Raw genomic sequence first — 22,553 nt, 5'->3', positions numbered from 1 at the left:
TTGCCATTCCCTTCTCCAGTGGACCACATTTTGTCAGAATTCTCCACCACGACCCATCCATCTTGGGTGGCCCTACACGGCATGGCTCATAGTTTCACTGAGTTAGACAAGGCTGTGGTCCACGTGATTACATGACTCTCCCTGCCTCACCTCATTCAGTCTTCCCGTGACTCAGTGGCACAGGGTGACCGTGCCCACTCTACAGAAGAGGAGACTGAGGCACAGGGAAGGAGGGACCTGGCTAGGTCACACGGCTGGGAATAGGAAGAACTGGGAGCTAGCCCATGCCTGTTGACCTGGGACCACACCTCTGCCTGACTACCTAGACTGGAGCACACGGTCTTGCCCCTTGGCAAGGGCTGAAGAGATGTCTGTCGGATGAATGACCGACCCATGGCAATGGACGCAGGAACAGTTCGCGTTTCCTTGGCACCCCGCCCCCACTCGCAGAGCATGGCTGGCTGTCCGCACGGGATGTGGTGCGAAGGCAGTGCTTCACACAGGCCACTGGGGGCTGGGGGCCTGTGCGGGTCCACACCCTCGCTGGCCCAGACGTTCCCAAAATGCTGGCTTCATCCTCGCTGCAGAGTGACGGTGCTCCACGCCGTCATCTCTCCCGGCCTTGGCTGCCCTCCTTAGTCAGGTGGGCTAGCAGTACCCACTGCCCAGCCAAGAAGTGGGTGCCATGGTACTGGGTGGTCTCCTCTCCCGAGCGGCGAGGGCCTCTTCATCTCCGGTGGCAGTGGCGAGGTCTGACTCAGGTCAGGAGGACAGGCTGGGAGGATGGAGTTCAGACGGGCCACTGATGGTGCACAGAGGGAAGGCCGTGCCAGGGGCAATGGAGACAGGCCCGAAGACGCGGGCTGGCACGAGGCGCGCACCCCAGATGTGTCAGCACCTGCGTTTGCTCCTGCTCATCCTGCATGCTTGCCCGCCCCCAGCCCTGGCGGAAGGAAACAGGCTTTAGAAGTGGGTGGCCAGTGGGGTGAAGAGGGGAGTGGGTTTGCTGGGACGGCAGTGATGAGGACCAGTCTTACACCGGCCACGGCTGGAGGCAGGGGCAGATGGGCAGGGGGCTCAGGAGCCAGCAAAAACCAGACTTTCTCGAGTAGGGGAGAAAGGCAGGCAGGGATCAGACAGGAGCCAGGGGGACAGGGCAAGCCTGGGCCATGGCCTGTGGTTGTGCTGGGGGAGGGAGGGCTCCCCAACCAGAACTTACCTGACAGCCCCCTCCCCCCCGCCGCCCCGCAGCCCAGGATGCTCCCAGTGGCCCGAGGGCCTCTCTCTGCAGCAGGACAGGTCTCAGTGGCCTTGTGGGATCCAGCCCCTGGCTGTCCATGGGGAGGCGGTCCTGTTGTGTGCCCATTCCACAGAGGGGAAAGTGAAGCCCAGAAGGGGGCTGGGGAGGCAGGCTGGAGATCACATAGGTGGCAATGGTGCCCGAGGCAGGAGGGCCCCCCTGTAGTCCAGGGCTGTGTCTGTCCCTGAGCCGCCGGCTGGGCCCTCCCATCAGTGCCCCTGGCCCAGGGGTCACATGTGTGGCCCGGGTGACGGGAAGCGCCTCAGGAGTGGACCTAGCAGGGCAGCGAGCCTGGGGTGGGGCCGGGGTCAGGAGACCCAGGTCCACACAGGTAACTCACGCAGGAGCCCCAACTCCAGCTGCCCCGAGCTGTCAGGACGGGCATCCGTCCTTTCGCTTTTAAACAAACACGTCATGAATTTAGAAGTCAGGGCAGAGAACTGTCCAAGGCGTAAAAATAGCCACCTGGCCACAGAGTCAGCACCCAGCTTGCCGCGCCTGGTCCCGAGCCTGGTGCTCCCAGAAGCCGGGGCGCCCCCTCCCCAACCAGCCCCCCTTCCCGGGGTGGGGGGAGCCTCGCTAGCCGTCCGTGGGGGCGGGGCTGGGGGCGCCCGGAGTGTGGGAGTGGGGGCCGGATGGGGGCTCCAGAAAATGAAACCCCACACTAGACGCCGGAGCCGAGCCTGTGCCGCCCGGGGCCTCAGTTTCCCCAGGCGCCGGGCAGGCTCTGCGCGCCGCGCGGCCGGCCGCTTTGTGTGGCCGCCCAGACAATGGCCCGGCCGCTGTCCGCCTGCTCCGCCCGGTGGTTTTTTTTTTTTTTTGGGGGGGGTGGCAGGCCGGGGAGGGAATTCTGCTCCCGCCCCGCCCGCGCCCCCCGCCCCCGCGCCGCCGCCCCCGAGCGACTCCCGGGAACCCCTGGCGGAGGAAAACTTGCAAGTTTGCACCGCGCTCCCTCGCCTGCAACTCGGCGGCGGGGCGGGCGGCGCGGGGGAAGGGGGCGCGCTCCGGACGGCGGGGCGGGGGGGGGGGCGCGCAGGGGGCGGGGGGGGCGGAGGGAGGTGCGCTCCGGGCGGGCGGGGCTGGGCGCGCGCGCAGGGGGCGGGGGGCGCGCTCCGGACGGCGCGGGGGCGCAGGGGGTTGCGCTCCGGGAGGGCGGGTTGGGGCGGGGGGCCGGCGAGGGGCGCGCTCCGGGCGGGCGGGGCTGGGCGCGCGCGCAGGCCGGGCGGGCGGGTGGCGGCGCTGCGCCGAGTCCGCGCCCGTCGCGGGCTCCCCGCCGCCCCCCCGCCGGCGCCGCCGCGGTCGGAGCGGGGCGCGGGCGCGCGCGGCGGGGGCGCGGGCGGGCGGGCGCGCGCGCGGCGGGGGCGCGCGGCACAAGTAGTTTACATTGTTGGGCGACTTTTGCAACAACTCGCCGCGCCGCGGCCTCCGCGCGCCGCCGCCGCCGCCGCCGCCGCCGGCTCCCGCCGCCCGGGCCCGGCCGGCCGCGCCGGGGGCCGCCGCGAGGTCGCCGCAGACATGGACACCAAACATTTCCTGCCGCTCGGTGAGTGATCGCGGGCGGCGGCGGGGCGCGTCCCCGGCGCGCGCGGGGCCCCCGGCCCGCCCCGCCCGGCCCCGCGCCCCACGGCCGGCCCGCGCGGAGTTGGGGCGCGGGGCCGGGAGCGGGTGGGCCGGGCAACTTTTCCCCGGGCCGGCTGGGCGCGGAGCGGGCGAGGGCGGCGGGCAGCTCGCGGGCCGCGGCGGGCCGCCGACTTGGAGCGGGCAGCGGGCGGGCAGCGGGGCCGGAGGGGCGGCCGGTCGGCTGGACCGGGGCGGGGGGGACTCCCGGCCCCGCCCGGCGTTAGCTGGCGCCCCCCGCCCGGGCGCCCAGCTCCAGCGGGGCGGCGCAACTTGTGCGCTCCCAGCCTCCGGCCGCCCTGGCATCGGGACGGCCTCTGCGCCGCCGCCCGGGCTGCGGAGTCCAGCAGGCCGCCGGCCCTGGAACGCTCGGGACCCCTCCTCCTCCAGAGCCGCCCGGGCGCCAGTGGGTAGGGTCGCCGAAGGGCCTTAAGACCGGGACCATCAAACCCGGGGAGGCCCCCTTCCAGAAATGGGGACCCTCACTCTGGCGCACGCGAGTGTTCTCCTGGCGTTCCCTGGAGCTGGCCCTGCTCTTGGGGTGGACACCCTGGAGGGTCTGAGGGCCGGCTTCCCCGTCCTTCCGCTGCCATCGCGCCCAGTGGCTCCGTTGCCCTGGACCACTCTCCAGCTCCAGTTCTGGCCCCACAAAGGAGGAGGGGGCATGGCCAGGTGCCCCCAGCCCGCTGTCCTCCCGCGGGTTTGGGAACCAGTGAGAGGCAGGGGAGGGGGAGGGGGTGGGGAGACTTTATAAATGAGCCCGGGAAGGATATTAATTTGGCGGTGGGGCCGGCAGCCGGGCTGTCAGGCTGGGTGAGGGATTTGTGCTGAATGGAAATTAAAACAGCTGATTATGAATGAAACCCGCGGTCTGTTGCCGCTCCTGCCTGCCCACCCCCTGGCAGCCTGGGGTGCAGTTTGGCCACCCGGTTGGCCGCCAGAACGCGGCGCAGCTGCGGGGACGTTTGTTGAGATGGGGAGGTGGAGGGGAGCCGCGTGGAGCCGGCCGGGCTTCCCGGGATGGTTGGGTGAGGGTCTGAGCACTCCTGGCAGCTGCGCAGAGGGGCGTGTGACATGGTGACCGGGGTGGGCTTCCAAGTTCGCCGGGTCCAAGAAGACTCTTTCCGTGACCCTGCGCGGTCCAGACCTCCGCAGGCGCCAGGCTGGGCGCTCTCCTTCCTTCTCAGAGCCTCCAGGGCGGGCACGCACGTCCATTTTGCGGATGAGACAACTGGTTGAGACCAGCGGCTACAAAGTGATGGTTTGGGGTTTGAAGCCCCAGCCCGTGGTGGCGCCGTGTGTATGGATTGAAAGCTGAGTTGATTCTGACTCGCTGCTGCTGGGCCTGGCTGGGGGGCGTCCCTATGTAGGCCAACAACTTCTCCTGTCGCTATTAAAGTCTTACACATATGTGTACACGCACAGAGGCGCCCCCTGGGACAGGAACGCTCAACTCTGTCTCTGCTCTTCTCCCAGGCCCCCCGATGAGGCAGGGCCCTGCCTGGGTGCCGTGGAGCCGGACGGGTCCCCGTCCCTGACATGCTGGCAGGGTCCTAGGAGTGGGCCCATGGAGGGCCCCTGCCGCAGGCTGGCTGTGCTGGAGTCCCCACAGGGAGGAAAAGTTGTGTCCCAGGAACCTGGACGGGTGTTATGTTCCCCCCAGCCCTCCCATCGCGGCAAGGAGGCTGGGGGTGGGGGCTTCTTTCTGACCCGGCCTGCGGCCTCCCAGGCAGCCCATGCCCCAGGCCTGAGCAGACAGCCCTGGACTCTGATTACACTTTATTTTTTTTCTAAGCTTGTGACCAGCTCTGAAGTCCAGTGGAGTTGAAGGTCCATTTAAGCGGCTACTTGCCTAAGCCCTTTTGTCAACACGGCCTAATCCCTTGTGGGGGGTGAGTGTCGGAAGGCCCTGCCTGTCCAGGCGTGGCTGGCTGCCCAGGGCAGATCTGGAGCAGTTGGGCAGGCGGCATTGCCCCTTAACGGTTGTCCATCCACTTTCGGGGCCTTGGGCAGAGGGCCTGGTCCTTCCAGCACCTACTGCCTGGGGTGTGGCGGGCCTGGGTCCTTGCTCTTACCTGCCCGGGAGTCTCCCAGCTGCCAAGCCTCCCCGTGAGGGCAGGGCAGGGCAGGGACGAGCCCAAGGTACGGATCTGGGCCCAAGAACTTGTCCACGGCAGCCCCTGCTGCCCACGGCTGACCAGCGCCTGTGCCGATTGAGAGAAGGCCTGTGCTGGCACCAGTCTGGCTGGTGGGGCTGCAAGGCTGAGTCTGCAGTCTCGAGGTCTCAGACCCCAGACCCCTGGCTGCTCGTGGCCCGTTTGCCTGGGGATGGGTGGAGGGCGCAGTAACAGCACAGTAGGTCCACTGATCGCCCTCTGGGCAGCTCTTGGGGACCTGGGAGAGCTCGGAGCCCGGATGAGGGGCATCTGGTAACATCAGAGCCCTCGGGACCCAAAATAGAGCACATTCTCGGGCCTCCCGAAATAACAGGGTCACGTGACTCTGCGGAGGCCGGGCTTGGAGGCCGGCCTGCCGAGGCAGTCCCGTCTTGGCCTGGGCCCTGGGACTGTTGGGGCGTTTGTTTTGGTAAACTCCAGAGGGGGCTCTGTGTGTTGATGGGGGAAGTGTCAGGGTGAGAAAAACAGCCCTCGGATGGGCTTGGCCGTGGCTGTGGCCATCGCCTTGCCGGCCTGGACTTGGACGCCTATCCGCTGCGCCTGGGCCCAGTGCGTAGCCCTGACCCACTCTGCCTGGACACGGTGGGACGTGCTGGGGACCCTCGGGAAGGGCCACGGGGGGCGGGCCGGGCGGTTCTGAGCTGGGGCTTGGCAGAGCTGAACGGGCAGCCGTGCGCACACCGGGGCGGCCGCTGGGGGCCGGCTCCAGCTCTACCAGCTCGTCCAGCTGCGCCTGTCCTTCAGGGCCTGCAGGGAGCTGGGCCTCCTCCAGGAGGCCCTCCGCCCGCCCTCCCTGGCCTCCTCCGCCCTGGCCCCCGCCTCCGTGTGGCTCTGGGGCAAGTTTCCGGTGGTGGTCCTCGTCTGTCATCCTGGGAGAGGAGGCCCCAGGGGCTGGTTGTGGAATTACTGTGCGTGCAGAATGGGGCTGGTGTGCGTGGCATCCGGCATCAGGACAGGGCCCTTGGTGAGGCAGGGTGGGGCAGACTTGGGGGGCGGTGTGTGTGTGGGGGGGTGAAGGCCCCAAAGGCCCGCCCAGAGCCTGCGGAAGCTGCCTGCAGAGTTCCACCTTCCCGGCTTGCCTGAGCTCTTTCCACAGTTGGCCTGTTTCCGCAGCGGGTGGTGGGCTCGAGCTTGGCGCGTCCCGTAGGAGCAGAGAGCTCCCGAGCTTGACTCAGCTGCCATGCACAGGCCAGGGCAGAGGCCCGTGAGCTGGCCCAGGACCAGACCTGACCCTCCTTCCCTCTTCCGCCTGCCCCTGGTTTTGTCAGAGTTCATGGCAGCTGGCCCTAGTGGCCAGGGGCTTGAGGTGCCCAGCCTACTGGTCTGTTCCCACGGGAGCTGGCTGCTGGCAGGCTCAGGTACGGGCAGGGGCCTGGACCCTCGCGGGCCCCGGTGCCTGGTGGGGCTGGTGTCCGCCGGTGGGCGCCCCTCGAGTCTTTTGCCCTGGCGTACACTGAGCAGATCTGTGTCCTGGACGCTGTGGTCAGGGGGCAGGGCCAGTCCCCTCCCCTCTCCCCGCCTGCCCTGCTCGTGCTGGGACAGCTCCGGTTTCACTCTCCTGTCCGCAGGCCCCTCTGTCCCTTGCTCCCCCGACCTGCACCCTCTCGAGTGACCCGGTGTATCCCGGGGACCCTGGAGCTGCCCCTTCCTGGGGGGCTGTGTCTTCTTGTGGGCTGGTGGCCAGGCCTCTGGGGATCGGGTCCCCTGTCTTTGCAGCCTGTGTGTGTGTCCTGCCTGCCGGCCTATCGGAGCCTCAACTGTTCATCTGTAAAATGGACGCGCGCGCCGGCCTTTGCTGGGTGCAGGGGAAGGCAGTCGATTGTGTCTCCCTGACGGCCTCCTTCAGAGGTGCGGCCTGTGGTCAGAGCCTCCCTGTGTCCCCTGTCTGGGTTGATGACGGGGGTCAGGGGGCCCGGGTGTCTAGTGATGGAGCAAAACAGGACCATGAAGCAGAGGCGTAGCTGCTGCTGTGGCGGCCGTGCAGCGGACGCGGGAAAGGGGGCGGCCCCACCCCGTCCTCCACGCTCGGAGCACCGATGAGGCGCCTGGTCTGGGCTCCCGCAGCCCAGCTGGGGCCCTGCTCCGCGGCCCCTGGGAGGGGGCGGGCGAGGGCCTGGCTTGCACGCCCACTGAGAGCCTGGTGCGGGATGTTCGAGCAGTCGTGCCCCAGCGCCTCACAGACTGGGAAATTGCACCCTAGAGTTACAGAGCAATTGTCTAGCTCAGCAGCGGAATGAGCGTGAAATGGAGCAGAAAGCAGCTAAATAAAATCGGCCCGGGCCGACGCAGGGGAGAGTGGGGACGCACGTGCGCGCCGCGGCCCTGTGTGCCGCGCTCCGGCCGCCTGGCCCGCCCGCCGCCGGCTGTCCCGCGTCCCTCCGTCTGTGTCCCCGCGTCCCCGCGCGAGCGGGGCAGGTGAGCCTGGTGCCTGCGCAGGGCCCCCTTTCATCCGTAGCCCCCGTCTATCCCGTGTCTCTGAATGCCTCTTACAACACGTCCAGGGCCCTGTGCTGCCCACCCGAGGACACAGTGGTGCCATCCCCTGGGTGCCTGCTGCGTCCCTGGGCCTGGGTTTCTAGCCCCGTGACATCCTCGCAGGGACGGGCCCGTGGAACTGTGGGGGCCTTCGGGCTGGGCTCGCCTCTGGGCAGTTCCGCCTGCCTTTTCTCAGCTCCGGTTGGGCCCCGTTTCCAGGGACGGGCCACGACCGCCTGATCCTCAGGGGGCGTCTTCAGAAACCACCTGCCTGGTGGGCCCTGCGTCTGTGCCCTGTCCTGCCTCCCCGGGAGCCCTGTTAGGTGTCCCGGGCCCTCGGGTGAGCGTTCTGTTCTGGGAGACCTGACGGGGGTTGAAGCTTCACTGTCCTCCTTCTCTCCCGTTCTCCCTGGAAGGTCCTCATCCCGGGTCGTCCCTGGCTGGGGGTAGGGCCAGAGCCGAGGGTGGAGAACCACGGGCTGGGTCACAGCTCAAGGCGCAGCCTCAGGACCCCTGTGGCCTGGGGTCCCCTCCCTCACCCCCCAGGGCGGAGCTGTCCGCAGCAAATCCCTGAGGGCCCCGGTGGGTGCTGGGGGGCCGGCAGCCACACCTGGTCCCCAGAGCAGGGCGGGGCCTCGCTTATCGCCGTGTTCCCCACCCCGAACACACACACACACGTGCTCGTGACTGCACGCCCCACGCGTCTGTGCCCACAGGTGCAGAGGCGTACACACATCCGTGTATACGAACAGCTGCACACGCATGCGCACACGCGCACCCAGGCCCGGCCTTCCCAGCTGGTTCTAGCACAGTCCCCACGAGGTCTTCCTTAGAAGGCCTCAGGCCTGCTGGCTGGCTCTGGTCCACTCAGCGCCCGGGGAGCACCTGCCCGGTGCTGGACGGGCCCCGCCGCCCCGCAGAGCTGGGCGTGAGCGGTGGGGGTGGCCAGGCTTCCTGCTGGAGCCGGTTCTGGCGCGGACTCTGGCGGAGAGGCGGGCTTGCAACAGGTGTGGGGGTGGGCCCTCCGGAGCAGGGTCAGCTGAGACCAGCGCCCAGAGGCCTGGCCCCCGGGCCTGCGTGGCCTAAGCTGGGAGAGGCGCTACCGTGTGAGAGGCAGCTGGTTGACACTGGGACAGGGAGGGGCCCCGGGCCGTCGGGGATTGGGGTTAGGCCGCCAGCTCTGCGCAGAGGGTGAGCCGGCAGCAGGCAGGGGCTGGAGTGGGGAGGGTCCTGGGTGGGCTTGAAGCCCGACGTGGCCAGTGCCCCTGTGAGTGAGCCCAAGCCTGGGCCGGGGTTGGGGACCCCACGTGGCTTCCTAGGGGCTCAGGCTGGGTCCCTGGGCTGGAGTTAGCTGTGCCTTCCTCGCGCATGGGCCCAGGAGAGGACCCAGCCCCTCGTGCTGGCTCATCCGAGCTGCATGGTTTCTGGCTGGGCTCGGGGCGCGGGGCACGGGGCTGCTGTGACGGGTCCTCGTGGAGGCTGCGGCTGTCTTGAGTCTGGAGCCTCTGGCACGGAAGGGAGGGGATGGAGAGGGGAGCGAGCTGGGCCTGGGCCAGCCGTGAGTAAACCCTGCAGCAGCCACGGACCCGCCCCCGCGGAGTTCAAAGCTGGCCCCAGGCGTGGCTGCGGGGCTGTAATGAGGTTACTGATTCAACCAGCTTCCTGGTGCTGCCGTGCTGAGCAGAGGGAGGCCGGGAGCCCCGGGACGGGTCTAAGTGGCCCGTAATTGACCAATTTAGCTTAAGTGTCCGCGCTGGCCCCGGGCAGAGGTCAGGTGGTGACAGCCCAGGTGGCCGGAGTCGCTGTGCTCACGCACCCCTGACGGACGGCTGCCTTCTGCTCCGGCCTCGGGAGCGGGCACCAGTTGGGCAGCTGGCCCCGAGCCCCCACCTGGGGGTCCCTGTCCCAGTCCCTTCGGTGCCCGTCTGTGGGCCCGTGTCCTCCAGAAGCTGCGTGCTGTCCCCGGCCAGCTCCAGCCAGGCCATCCCCAGTCGCCCCCTCGTGTGTGTGTGTGCAGGACGCGGGGCGGTGGGCGCTGGGACGGGGTGCTGGGCTTGGGTGTGGGGTGACAGCGTTGCCTTGAAGAAGCAGCGGAGGGCTGGCCGGGAGCACGCACTGCCCCATGCCATCCAGGAACGTGCTGGGGGTTGAGGAGTGGGTGGAGGTCACCAGCGGCTGCTGTCGTGGCAGCTCACCCCGCACCATGGAGGGCGCGCCCAGGGCCTTCTCCAGGGGCTGGTGGGCCAGCCTGGCCCCCGCTCTCCGGAGAATCCCGGCCTCTTGTCCAGAGCACCCACCTTGCCGGCCGTTGGGCCCTGAGAGGCCGGGCCGGGTGTTGGGGTTACTGGGCAGCAGTGGTCACACGGTGGTGACCTGGCTGAGCCGCCCCTCAAGTGGAGGGGCCCTGCGGTCCACGTTTGGGGGTGGGGCTTTCAGACTTGGGGAGCTTGAGGGATGTGCCCAAGGTGCCCTGGCGGATGAGGGCCCAGAAGAAGGTCAACGCTGGGGTCCGAGTGGTGGTGGGCCTCCTTCTTGGAGACACACCTGCTGTGCGTCCCCGTGACCCAGCTTTGTCTGGAGCAGCTTTGGGGTGCCCTCAGCAGAGGTTGTCACTTCCTGGAGATGCCGGATTGAGCTCTCGGGGATCCCCTAAGCCCCTCTGTGGTTGCCACACCTGGGCGGGCAGGTGGTCGCCCCCACCCCACCTGCATGGGTCAGGAGAGCCCGTGTCTCGCAGGGCTGCAGCCCAGGCCGGGTGGACAGTCCAGTTTGCTCCCTGGCCAGCTCGCTGCGTGTCTGGGCAGATCCCGTCTCCCCTGCCGTGGTTTCCCTGGGGCCCTCTGGCTGCTGGAAGTGTCGGCCTCTCGCCCTTGGCCTCCTTCCCCTGAGCTGGGGACCGCTCCTCAGGAAATGGCTCCTTGTCCTCTCCCTGCTGAGGGGGCAGGCCCGGGGCTGTGGGAGCTGGGAAGTCGGCTGAGGGTTGGCCGGACGGTCAGTCCCGGCGGGCCCACCTGCCCAGCTCTGGTTCTCACCTGGGGTGTGATGGTGAGGCGGTTTGGGGGTGAGCAGCGTGAGGGGGAGTCTGGAGCGTTGCAGATGGAGGTTGGGCGGGGCCTGCGGGTGCTCCGAGGCCAGTTCGTACCCTGTGCCCTGGGATTCTCCGTAGGGCCGGTGCATCCATGGGATGCGCATTCTCCGTGGGATGCCCCAGCGTGGCCCTCGGGCCACTGCTCAGGATCCTGTGACCCTCACCCCCTTCCCATGCATTCAGCGCCGCTCATTCTGCTTTCTGGCTTTTTTGTGTTCAGAGCTGATTGGTGAGAATGAGTGTCAGCTCTGAGCGGGGAGGCCGGGTGTCTCTGGGCTGGCCAGTCACTTTTCCAGGTCTCAGTTGCCTCACCTCTCACTGCCTGGGGAAGTTAGGGAGGCTGCAAAGAGGAGGTGATGTTGTTAGGCTTTAAGGGATAAGCTAGAGTTTGCTGGGTGGGCGGTGGGTCAGGACCCACCCTGACAGGTTTCAGAAGGATCTGGCGGCACAGCCAGGCTCCTCCGCTGGCCTCTGGCTGGGTGGCCCGTCTGCTGGTGAGGCGCCAGGTGAGCACGGGGGGTGTGGTCAGCTGCTCTAGGAATAATTAACCTTGGAAGGAGGGGAGGCCGGGAATGGGCCTGGCCGGCACCTGGCGGCTGGCAGCTCCTCTGGGCCCGTTCCTGCTGACCTGACGTCTCCTCTGCTGCCTGGGCCTGGGACGTGCTGGTCTGGAACGTGACCACGCTGGCCCTCCTCGTGAGCTTACACCAGCTCCGGCTCCTGGGGAAGGGGGTGGCCAGAGCTGGGCCCCTCTCCACGTGGAGCAGCTGGGGTCCTTTCCTCCGTCGCCTGTCTGCCCCCATCCCTGGTCCATCGCCAAGGTGCCCCCGCCCCCCACACGGAGCCTCCTGCGGGAGCACTGGTCTGCCTGATGGCTCCTCACTTACCCCCTCCTCGCCTGGATTGAGGAAAAAGAGCTCTGATTGGGGCCAGAGTCCACGGGAGGTGGCAGAGCCGCCCCTGCCCCACCCCTGCTCCCGGACTTTCTGCCCAGGATCAAGGTCGGGGGGTGGGCAGGAGGTGGGGGCCTTGGGTGCCGAGTGCCAGGCCACTCTGGGCTCAGACGGAAGCTAGGTGGGCCACGACCTTCCAGGGTCCAGCTGGAGGGTCTCGGACGTGGGGAGGAGAGCCAGGGCCTCCCCGCTTCCCTCGTCTGTGTCCCTGGACAGAAGGTGGGTGCCAGCGACGGCCAGGGGGTTGCTCAGAGCCCTGTGGCCTGCCCGTCCCGGCCTTGCCGCGTGAACTTTGTGACTTGGAGCGTGTTACTTCCTCTCTGTTTATCTCGGTTTCCTCGTTGGTGAAATGGAAGGAAGGATGTTGGGCCGCGTCGGAGATGGAAGTGCTGCTCCCCACTGGGACCCTTGGCCGACACCGCCGGTCGGGTGGGCTCTTGCTCCTAGGGCAGGGGGACCCAGAAGCAAGACCTCGGTGGGCTTGGCTGGAGGCCTCGTTTGCTGCTAAACGCAGAGCGGCAGGCACCGCTGTGGCCTCGGAAAGTGTTTGTGGGCTGAGTTAGTGTTTTCCAAAAACACATCTGCCTGCTCCCTGCACTTGAGACTCAGAGTCGTCCTTGTTGGATGCCCCTCTGGGGGTCCGTCCCGACTCCCTGGGGAGGGGAGCCCTGCTGTGCGTGTCTGTCCACCCCGGGGCCTACTCCTGGGCATGGAGCAGCCCTCGAGAGAGCCTGAGGCCAGGGCCGGGGCAGTGTGTGTTCCTGTCCCCCCACGTCCGCTCTGAGTGCCGCAGAGGCCGCCGCCTCCTGCTGCTGGGCAGAACCCGGGCTTCCCTTGGACCCAGTACCCGGCTGCAGCGTGGGGGCCCTCAGCCCCAGGCGATGCCCTGTGTTGAGACCTGGTTCCTTCCTCTGCAGCTGAGGCTGTCTTGTTGAAACCTGGCCAGTGGGGCGAGAGGTTCAGAGCTAACCTCCCTCCTGCCTGCCGTCGTCTGTCCGTCCCTCCGTCCGTCTGACTGGCTGTCTGTCTGCGGACGCTTGGCTCCTGCTGGTCGCTGGCGTGGCAGGGTTGTGTGAGGCCCAGCCCCCGGGCTGGAGAGTGGTGCTTGGGGTCCGAGGGATGGGGTGGACCCCGGCACCACTGTCTGGGTCACTTTAGACCAGAGTCTTAAATCCCCTCTGGGCCTTCTCCGTAAAGTGGGGCTGATAAAGCGTGGCAGGGTCGGTCATTCGTGGTTGACAGGCGTGGTCACGCCTGCCTGTGCTGTCAGCGAGGGGATGGCGTGAGTGGGGTGTGGGGGGGCTGTCAGGGAGGGGATGGCGTGAGTGGGGTGTGGGGGCCGCAGGAGGCAGCGGGGGCGCAGCAGAAGCGCCACCGGTTTGCCCTGGCGTCACTGGGTTGGGCTCTCTAGAGGGGGTCGTGAAGGATGCACGGGAGTTTGCCTGGGAGACGTCAGCTTCTGCATGCTCAGGTTTGCACCTTAGTTCTGTCTGACTAACGTGTCTGAGGCCTCCCCCCAGAGCTGCTCGCATCTCCTGTGTGGCTGGAGCTGAACCAGCCAGGGGGAAGGGTAGAGATGGAATCAGAGAGCCCAGAGAAGCCTCTGAACTTTTGTCCCAGGAGGTGGAGCCGTTGGAGGGTCCTGGGCCAGGGGGGTGGCGTCTGGGTTGTGTGTGAGGAGGGGCCGGGCCTGGTGACCTAGGCAGAAGCGGTCCAGGGCTTTGGCCCTGAGCGTAAGAGGGCCTGGGGCTGTGCCTTTTACCCAGTAAGGAGATCATAGCGGTGGCGGATTTGGGGGCATTAGGACTTTGGTGTGGGTGCAGCTTGGCACCTGGCCGCTACTGCCTGGACCCAGGCAGCTGGGCGGGCTTGAGCTCGTGCCATGGGCCACCGTTGCAAATGGGCGCCCAGGGGGACGGGAGAATCCGCAGGCCAAGTGCACCGCAGAGCCTGGGGTGTCCGAGAGCATCCGAGGCCCTGCTGGGCCTCCCTCGCAGGCTGAAAGGGTGGGCAGGTGTCCGGGCACAGCCCCCGGCCTGAGCTGGGCTCCCACGGGGTGTTCGGTGCCTGCTGACTTCCTCCCAGCCCTGTGGCTAGCTCGGGGCATGGGCCTCCTCTGCCCAGGCGTGGTCTGAGTGCAGGACCGCGGCCAGTTCTGGTTCTTGGTTGGCCGGCCCCCAGTCCAGGTGCCGCCCCTCTGACCCCGGCTGGCACCCTTCCCGCCCGCAGTCCCAGGGTCACGGGGCAAGGTCACACCTCCCAGGCCCTCGCTGGCTGTGGTCCTTGGGAGACAGGCCGGCTCCTGTGTGTCCCCGTGCCGCCCTGCCCGCAGCTCATTGCTGCAGGCTGCGTGCTTGTGGACAGTCCCCGTGTCTCCCCTTCGGGCAGTGGGGCACTCTCACGGCCAGCTGACGGGGGGATGGAATGGCTCTCGCGCCCACGCTGGTCCTGGAAGGGGCTGATAAGCTACAGAGTCGTTATCGCGGGGGCAGCTAGGGACCCCCAGGCCCCTGGGGCCGGACATGGGGCAGGCAGATCATGGCCTTGGGGGAGCGAGTGGGTCTCGTAGGGAGACCCTCCGGGGTTCTGGAGGTGGCCTGCCTGGGCCTCCCTCCCCCGCTTACCCTCGGCCCCTCCTGGTGCAGGCCCCACACACACATGTGTGCGCATGGGTGCCCCCCTCCCTGCTGTCACTGCCGGCGTGTCCCAGCCGTCTGTACGCCCTGCTTGGAGCCTGGTGGCCCTCGGCTCACGTGCCCGTATTGGGTGGGTCCCTGCTGGCCGTGGGTCCCTTGGACTTGGCCCTCAGGACCGAGAGGCCAGGGGGCCCCGGGGTCTGCCCCATCATCCTCTGTTCCAACTCACAGGACCCCTGCCTTGCGTGCTCCGGCCGGCTCAGGGGCTGTGAGCCAGTGGCTGCTGGACAGAGAGGCCAGGACTGTGAGTGGCGTGTGTTTGGGCCCCCCGTCCTCAGGGACCCCCATCCTGCCCAGACCCTCCCTGGGGACTTGGAGCCAGGACCCCGTGGGGGCGCATAGACGGAGTCGGGTCACCCCTGTGGCCGGGTTCCGGGGCCAGAGCGCACGTGTGAGCCTCTGTGTGCCTGAATGGATCGCGTGTGCCCACACGTGTGAGCCTCTGTGTGCCTGAATGGATCGCGTGTGCCCACATGGGCACGTCCGGCCTGGAGATGCACCCACAGTCCTTGTGGGCCCTGAGGGCTGGGAGCCCAGCTGAGCGGCAGGCGTGGGCAGTGCCCGGGGTGTGTGCGGCAAGACCCGGCCGGTCTGAGGGGCAGGGGTCCTGAGGGACAAGCGCGCCATGCAGGATACTGGGGTTTCTCCCAAGGGCTGGGGGATGGGGAGGCCCCGATGGGGAGGACTGGGGGACGGGGGCCTGCGGGCAGATGTATGCTGGAGAAGGACCGCGGGGCTGTGCAGAGGGGTGTCTGGGGTCAGCGGGTCCTGGGTCAGACTGCCAATGTCACCCCCAGTCTCCCTGGCCAGTCCCCTGGAGCTCCCCCTGGTTCCAGGCCTGGGAGAGGGGTCAGATGAAGGTTAGATCCAGGGGTGGGGGCGAAAGGGACCCCAGGAGGGACCAGGATGCTCTGAAAAGGCCTGCGGTGGGCGGGGCCTCCTCCGTGGCCCCTGTCCCGCTGCCCCGGGCCCGCGCTGTGGCGACCATGGTCAGCAGCGCTCACCCGCCCTTTCAGCGGGTGCCCCGGGCAGGCTCAGACGGTCGATGAGCCTGACCCAGCAAGGGAGGGCCTCCCTGGACGAGGCGGGTGGGGAGGGTCCCCGCCCTGCCAGAGTTGGGGGGCGGTGAGATGAGGGAGCCCCAGCCCCCATCTCGTGCTCTCTGGCTGGGCTGTCTTCTGTTCCGAGCGATCCTGCACCCTGGGAGAACGGGCCGGCCTTGAAGCCAGGGTCAGTCAGTTTAGTGCGAGTGAGCCTGACGCCAGCCCTGCAGGCGCCGCAGGGAAGGAGGGCGTGGAAGCCTTCCTCGCGTCGTGCACACGAGGACACAGGTCTGAGCCGCTCCGAGAGCCGGGCCGGCCCCTCGCATCCTGACCGCCTGCCTCGGACGGAGCGCTCTGCTGATGGTGAGGGTCCCGGGGGGGGAGAATCCCGGCAGAGGGAGGTGGTGGGCCGGAGCCATGGGCGGGGCGGGGGTCTGTGTCCGAGGCCCACAGGGCCTCAGCCCCTCGCCCAGGGTCACCTGGCTGGTCAGCGGCAGCGCTGAGATCCGAACCTGGGTCTCGGGACCCCTCTTGGGCCTTCCCTGCGCAGGGCGCAGAGCTGGCCTCCTGGGGTGGCTGGAGGCTGGGTGGGGGGAGACATTCCTAGTCCGGGAGGGGCGCAGCGTGGACGCCCTGCTGGGCCGGGAGATGCCTTGTTTCCTACACAAACAACCAGGGCTGGCTGGAGCAATTTTATTTTTATTTCCTATTTTTACTTCCCCGTTGGCTCTTTTTAGCAACTCTGGGTTAGATAGGCCCCCGCCCTCCAGTCTCCACCCGGCTTCCTGGCGCGGTCCTGGGGCCTCGGGGAAGCCAAGTGCGTGTGTGCGAGACCCTGGCTCAGCTGCGTGGCTTGCACACGCCTGGTGGCGGGGAGCTCGTTTCTCCCCAGGTAGTCCTGCGAGGAGGCCTCTTCCCATCCCCGGGGGCCCATCGTGGGGAGTGGGCGGCGGCCATGGGTGTGCCCCTGGGCTCACGGGCCCATGTCTTGACGCCCTGCCCTGGTTCTCTGCTGGAAGTTGAGGTTGGGGGTGGGCGTGACGGAGGAGGAAGGGTGATCAGCGTGGGCGTGTCTGCTGGGAGGAGTGGGCTGGGGACACCCAGGTGAGCAGTGTGTCTGCCTCGGACTTGGCTGGGCAGGGTGTGCTGAGGGCAGCCTGGACTTGGCTTCCTGCAGACCACATCTGCTGGGCCCAGGCCCGACTCACTGAGGGAGCAGCCTGCTGCGGGGTGGCGGGGGAGGCGTTAGAGGTTCTGGCCAGCGAGGTCTTTCTGTGATGGGTGTGGGGACGTGGGAACCCTGGGTTGGGGGGCTTACCACCCAGCCTGGGGGAGGGGGCCCTGGCCCGCCTACGTGGGTGCAGCCGGGCCTTGTGCTGGCATCTGGCATTCAGGGGTGGGTCCTGGCCTCCCGGGTCAGGCCTGGGTGGGCCTGGGGCTCAGGTGGAGAGCTTATGGGTTGCAGTCCAGCCCCTGGCCTGGGGCCGGCCTGTGCCCAGCCTGCTGCACCCCCGTCTGCGGGTGCGGGCGGGCTCGGAGGGCCCTTGAGGCCTCTCGGGTTGCAGGTGTGGGGCCACCAGTCCCAAGCGTTCTGCACAGCAGGAGACTGAGGTGCCGGGCTGGGCACCCTGCATCGTGCTGTCGGCCCCAGGCCTTCCGTGTGGAGGGGAGGGCGGGACAGGCCAGGGTGGCAGGGTTTATCCAGGGCTCGCTGTGGGACTAGTATGGGGCCGTGGGGTCAGAACGGAAGGCCGGGATGGGGTCACAGAGGCACGTCCATCTCACCAGCCCTCCAGTGTCCACGTCAGAGATGGACCAGCAAGTCTGGGCGAGACCCCAGCACACCGCGGGTGCCTGAGGACGCAGGGTGGTGTGGTCGGGAAGAGCTGTGAGTGGGATGGACGGAGGACACTCGGGCCCAGCCCCGTCCCGCTCTGTGCCCAGGGAGGCCCGCTCCATGCCCGCCGCTCCATCTGTTGGCAGTAACGCAGGTGCCAAGCAGCTGGTTGAGCCTGGGCTCGCTCCTGCTGAGCCCACTCATGCCCGGACCCTCTGCCACTCCGTAGGTGCTGGGTGGGCTTCCTGGGTGGGCTTGGGCAGCAGTGCCCAGACCCACCTGGTAGGTCTGGGATTCTGAGCCAAGGGGCCTGTGGAGGCTCCCGAGGAGGAGCCGGCCCGGCCTTGTTCTGGCCCGCCGTGCTCTGGCTGGCTCAGCTGGCCTCCCTGGTGGCTGCTGTCCTGCAGGAGATGGCCTTCCTTCCGGCTGAGGGATGTGCTGGCCCCGTCCAGGAGGTGCCCCTGCTGCTGGCAGGTGGGTGCCGAGACCGTGGGGAGTCCCTTCGTCAGAGGCCAGAACATTGCATCCTGTGGCTGAGGCGGGTGGGGGACACCTCCTCCTTGGAGAACACGAGATTTCTACGCACCCCGCCCTGCAGAGGCGGCGTGGGCAGAGGGTATCTGGCTGGCGGGGCTGCCTTGTCACTGCTGGGAGGAGGGACTCCTCCCAGGAGCCTGGGGAAGCCGCGTGCGGGCTGGGTGGCCCTGCGGGGGCAGTCCTCCTGAGCCTCTTCTGGGTGCCCATTCGGCCCTTCGCAGCTGAGTGACCTGGGGCAGTGTGTCTGTCTGAGCCTGGGCTTTGTCCTCTATGGAGGGGGCTGGTGACACTTCCAGGGTGGTCGTGGGGGTGAACCTGCAGTTCTGGGGGCTGCTCTGACCCTCAGAGTCCTCGTCTGCAGGCTGGGGAGAGGAGTCCTTACTGTGGAGGCCTGCCCCCAAGTGCCCGCGGCACCCAGCGGCCGGCTGGGCTGTAGGGGAGACGTGGGAATTCGCCCCCCTAGGAGGGAGGAGTTTCCCTGGAAGGGGCGGTTGCAGACTCTTCTGGGGCCCAGGAACCCCCCAGGACCAGGAAGGGAGCCCCCTTGCCGGGTGCCACCTTGATGCGGACGTGGGGGGGCGCACTTCGTGCCTTGTCCCGTCCTCACTGGCCTTGCCCCCTAGCGGCCTGGGCAGGGGCGTGTGTTCTGGTGGGCGGCTCCCTGGTGGCCGGGCTCGGGGGACCCGCCGCGCCCCGCAACCCGCGCCCCCAGTGAGCACGGCCCAGGCCGTGGAATGGTGTGATTCTGGGTGCCTCTCTTCCTTCAAGCAAAGAGGATCTTTCGAAACTGTGGGAAAGAGCATTTCCTCCCCAAACGCGGGTGGGGGGGGCGGGGGCTCGGTCAGCAGATGTGACGTCCCTGGCGCCCTCTTGCCCTTCTGTACTCGCGCCCGTGACACTCACGGGCCCGTGGCCGGAAGGGTGAGTGGGTGGTCAGGCCTGGTCAGGGAGGTGCCCCCTGCAGAGCAGAGCCCTGAGGGGTCCTTGCTGGCCGTGTGCGCTGTACATCTGCACCTCTGAGCCTTCGCTCTCGCCGTTCTCGCTGCCGGGAGGGCCTGCCCTGCCCTCCCCCAGTTCTTCGTCCCTGCAGCCTGATTCCCGCATTCCTCCACCTCAAAACCGTCCCCAGGCCCGAGCCCGCGTCTGCTCTGTGCCCCAGGTGGGGATCTGGCCAACCACACATGCACCCGGCCTGTCCTGCCCCAGGCCTCAGTGTCCCCAGCCCCAAGTGGGTCCCTTCCTGTGCTGATGGGCAGAGAGGATGCTGTGGTCCCGTGGCGGGGGTGCTGGTCCCGCGGGCCGGGCCAGGCCCGGGGGCGGGAGCTGGGCTTCAGCGATCTTGCTTCCTGCCCACGCTGTGCTGGAAGGGGCTGTGATTTGGCCCCCCTTCCCCTGCCCCGGGCTCCTGACTCAGCAGCCGCAGGGTCGGGTGGTGGGGGGAGACCGGATTTCTCGACAAAAAAACCCCAGCCTGGGGCACCCATGGCCCAGATTTCTTTTGCGAAGGTGGGAAGTCGAGCCCCGGGTTCCTGTCTGGGTTCCCAGCAGGAGGATGGGGTGGGGCTGGAGTTGGCTCTGGGCCCTGGGGCTGTGTGCTGCCGCCCCTCCCCCCCCCCGGCTGGACTGCCCTTCCCCTGGGCACCACCCTCTGTGGCTCCCCAGTGCCCGCAGCACGTGGCTCTGCTGCTGCCTGGCCCTGCTCTCCTGTGACCCCCCACCCGCCCCCGCCCCGGGTCCCTTGGTCCTCAGGAGCCATGCCTGCCCCGTCCTCCGGGTCCTGCCCACCTTCCTGCTCCGTCAGGTGTCTGCAGGTGTGTCCTTCCTCCAGGAAGCTCCCCTGGGTTAGGTCCTCTCTCCTCTCTGTCACGATGCCAGAGTCTCATCCCCTGGAAGGAGTGGTGGGCGTGGCCTCGGAGCCCCCCCACCAGTGCTGGCCGATGGTCAGACGGCGAGTGCGGGGTCGGGGCCACCTCCCGGGGCCCTGGCCACGTGGAGGGCCAGGGTCTAGTGTTCAGAGCCTGTTGCTTCGGCTGCTTGAATGGGAGGGCCCTTTGCCTGATGGTGTTCGGGGGCCCCTCTGCCTGGAAAACGGGAGTGGGTGACCCCAGGGGCCATCGTGAGCGCCCAGGCTCAGGGCCTCGGGCAGCGTCTCCTTGCCTGTTGGGGGCACAGCCACTCCCCCTGGGGTGTCTCAGAGCCGATGTCGGCACGACCTGAGCGTGTGCCCAGGGAAGGAGCCAGGCGTGCAGATAGAGGCTTCATGTCCCCTGGGCCAGCAGCAGTGGGGGCACCTGGTGGGCTCGGGGCCCTTCCTGCCCAGCCCTGGGGCCAGAATGGACACGGCCCTTCGTGGGGGTTGTTAATCGCGGGCCGTGCTCCCCTCTGTTCCCGCTCCCTTCCACCTCTGTGTACCACTGGGAAGTGGAGAAGCATTGGAGGCTCACCCCCAGCCCCGTTCATTCGTGACTAGATCTGGGACACCTCCTGGCGCAGAGGCGGGCCGGCCACGGTGCTGCTGCACCTGCTTTGCAGGCGGCGCCCGGACGCCTTTTCCTACGGGAAGCCCTCCTAGATGACCCCCCCCCCCTGGGAGGGCCCCCTCCACACCCACGGCCCTTGCCTTGTGCATCTGGCGTGTCTTCCCCCCGCCTGCTGCTAGGGACTGTGTGGGGAGCAGGAGGTGGCGGCAGGTGGGTGTGGGTCACGGGGCTGGTGCTTGCTTGCAGTGCTCGCTCACCCGTCCTGGAACGCCTGACCAGTCTGCTGTCCCTCCCCCGCTGCGCGTGGTCCTCGGGGCGAAGCCGCAGCTCCAGGGCTGGCACGTGTCCGTACTCCCGCGGGACCAGCCTTCCCGCTCCGCTTCCTGCTGCTGGAACTTTGGAGCACGTGCTGTGCCTGCCCTGAAACCTCCCTCCCCGACGGCCCCTCCCCGCCCCGCACGGGGGTTGCCCCCGCAGACCCTGGGCGGTCGCCACAGTCCTGGCTGCCCCCACCGTCACCCTCTGCCCCCTAAGTCTGCCCTTTCTTCTGAGGCTCTGCGTCCGCATGTGGTTTGCTGGAGGGGCCCCCGTCCCGACCCTCGACTGGGGCCCGAGTTCTGCATCTGCGGGGGTCCCAGGGGCTGTGCCCCCTCAACTCTGTGCAGGTCTTCACACAGGGAGTGCGGGAGGAACGTGACTGAGGGCGGGGGTGGGGCTTCTGGGGGTAGCCACCCCCCTCCCCGCGTCCTCCCCGGGTGACCTTGCAGAGCTGGGGTGGTGGGAGCTTGGGGGGCCTCCCACGTGGGCACGGGGTGGGGGGTGGTGACAGCTGGGCCTGGCCGAGACCCCAGGTCACAGGATGGCAGGACCGGGCCTGGAGGAGGTGCTCTGCCCAACGCAGCGCTGGGGGGCAGCGGAGACGCTGCCCCTGGACTGCACTGGCCAGAACCAGGGCCCTGCAAGAGGACCTTGGCCGTGGGAGAGGCTCTGTGCTTTGGGGGGATCCCTGCGAGCTGGGGGGGACTGGGGCTGGCACTGGGAGGCGACGGGCAGGTGGAGCTGGGGTGGGGGCCGGGGTGTCCCCTAGAAACGGACTGTGCTGCTGCAGGGAGGAGAAAGAGTTAAGGGCCGAGGGAAGTAATAATGTTTCTAATTTTCCCGTGTAATTTGATAAAAATGTAAATCGCTGGGTGGAGGACGCCCCGGCCGGCTGTGGTGTTGACCGAGGTGAACCGTGGGCTTGGGGTGGCCGGCCTGCCTTTGTCTGCGCCCCCCGCGCAGAGCCCGGTGCCTCCGCCCCGATGGACGGGCACTGGGGGGCGGGGGGCGGCCCTCGCGGTGTTGGGGTGTCCACCAAACGCAGGGCCCCCGGGGGGGCGGCTCGGAGCTGGGCTCCCCTCTGACTGCCCCACCCCGAAGTCCAGAGGAGTGCGGGGCCTGCGGTGACGATGGTCGCGTCCTGGGTACGTGGGGTGACGCTGGAGATGCGCTGTTGGATGAGACAGGTGGCCAGGAGGCGCTGGTGGGGGCTCGGGGCAGCCATCCAGGGGCCCCAGGGTGGGGGCGAGGCTGGCCCGGGGAGGGGATCAGCGCAGGGGTACGGGTTGATGGCAGTGTGGTGGGCAGGGGGGCAGCCATGGGAATCCCTGCTGCTGCAGAGATGGGGCCTGGGGTCAGGGTGGGGTCCCGAGCCCCCGAGGGGTGGTGGTCTTAGGGGTGGGGGCGCAGTGGGGCTAGGCTGCGGTTAGAGCCATATCCCACAGGCCAGGACTGGGGGCGCTGGGATCCGGGGTGCACTCTGGGAATTGGGGTGCCTTGAGGTTTGCATCTGAGAGGTGGTGCTGTTTGTGGGGTCGTGGTGGGGGGAAGCTGGAGTCGCGGGCGGTCGGTTGGGCCACGCGGGCTCTCATGGAGGCGGGAGGGCCTGGGAGCACAGGCACCCGAGCTGGGGACGGAGCCTGGGAACCTGGGGCCTGCGGTCAGAGCCTGGGGTGTCCTCAGGGCGGCGTTTGGTCAGCACAACCCCGGGGCTTGAGGGTGGGAGCAGGCGGCGGGGCGTTGGCGCGGCCTTGGCAGATGCAGGGAGCTCGGCATCGGCCGGTGGGCGGGTGCTGGGCAGCGCGCTCCCCGAGGGGGCGGGGGTGTTCGCTGAGCATAGGGCACTCTAGGGGTCCCCGCCGCAGGTCAGTGGGTCAAGGGCTGGGGGAGCCCGGTGCTGTTGGCTGGCCCCGTCTTGGCTGTGGGCCTGCCTTCCTGCGAGGGGGGCGCTTCTGCACGTCTGTACCCCTGCCCTGTCCCAGAGTCCATCCCTGGGAGGTGTCCTGCTGGGCCTGGACGCTTGATGGCCGGG

At 68.3% G+C, this 22,553-nt stretch overlaps 1 protein-coding gene across 3 annotated transcripts in view; it reads left to right on the top strand.

Annotated features, from left to right (window-relative positions):
• Positions 1–2,667: 2,667 nt before the first annotated feature.
• RXRA (retinoid X receptor alpha) overlaps positions 2,668–22,553 on the top strand; it is a 92,817-nt gene continuing 72,931 nt past the window's right edge. Inside the window, exon 1 of one of the 3 annotated variants that reach the window (XM_086323396.1) lies at positions 2,668–2,843. In XM_086323396.1, coding sequence (XP_086179522.1) covers positions 2,816–2,843 — 28 coding nt within the window. In that variant the 5' untranslated portion in view covers positions 2,668–2,815. Of the gene's footprint in view, positions 2,844–5,926; positions 6,059–21,407; positions 21,667–22,553 lie in introns of those variants that run through there. The other 2 variants (XM_086323399.1, XM_086323400.1) reach the window with 2 other exon arrangements.

This window comes from Bos grunniens, chromosome 11 (assembly GCF_055505025.1).
Source record: "Bos grunniens cultivar Pamir isolate PY7600 chromosome 11, Bosgru_T2T1.0, whole genome shotgun sequence".
NCBI classification, from domain to species: domain Eukaryota; kingdom Metazoa; phylum Chordata; class Mammalia; order Artiodactyla; family Bovidae; genus Bos; species Bos grunniens.
The sequence above is the reverse complement of the archived record's forward strand: the minus strand, read 5'-3'. Positions and strand labels throughout refer to the sequence as shown.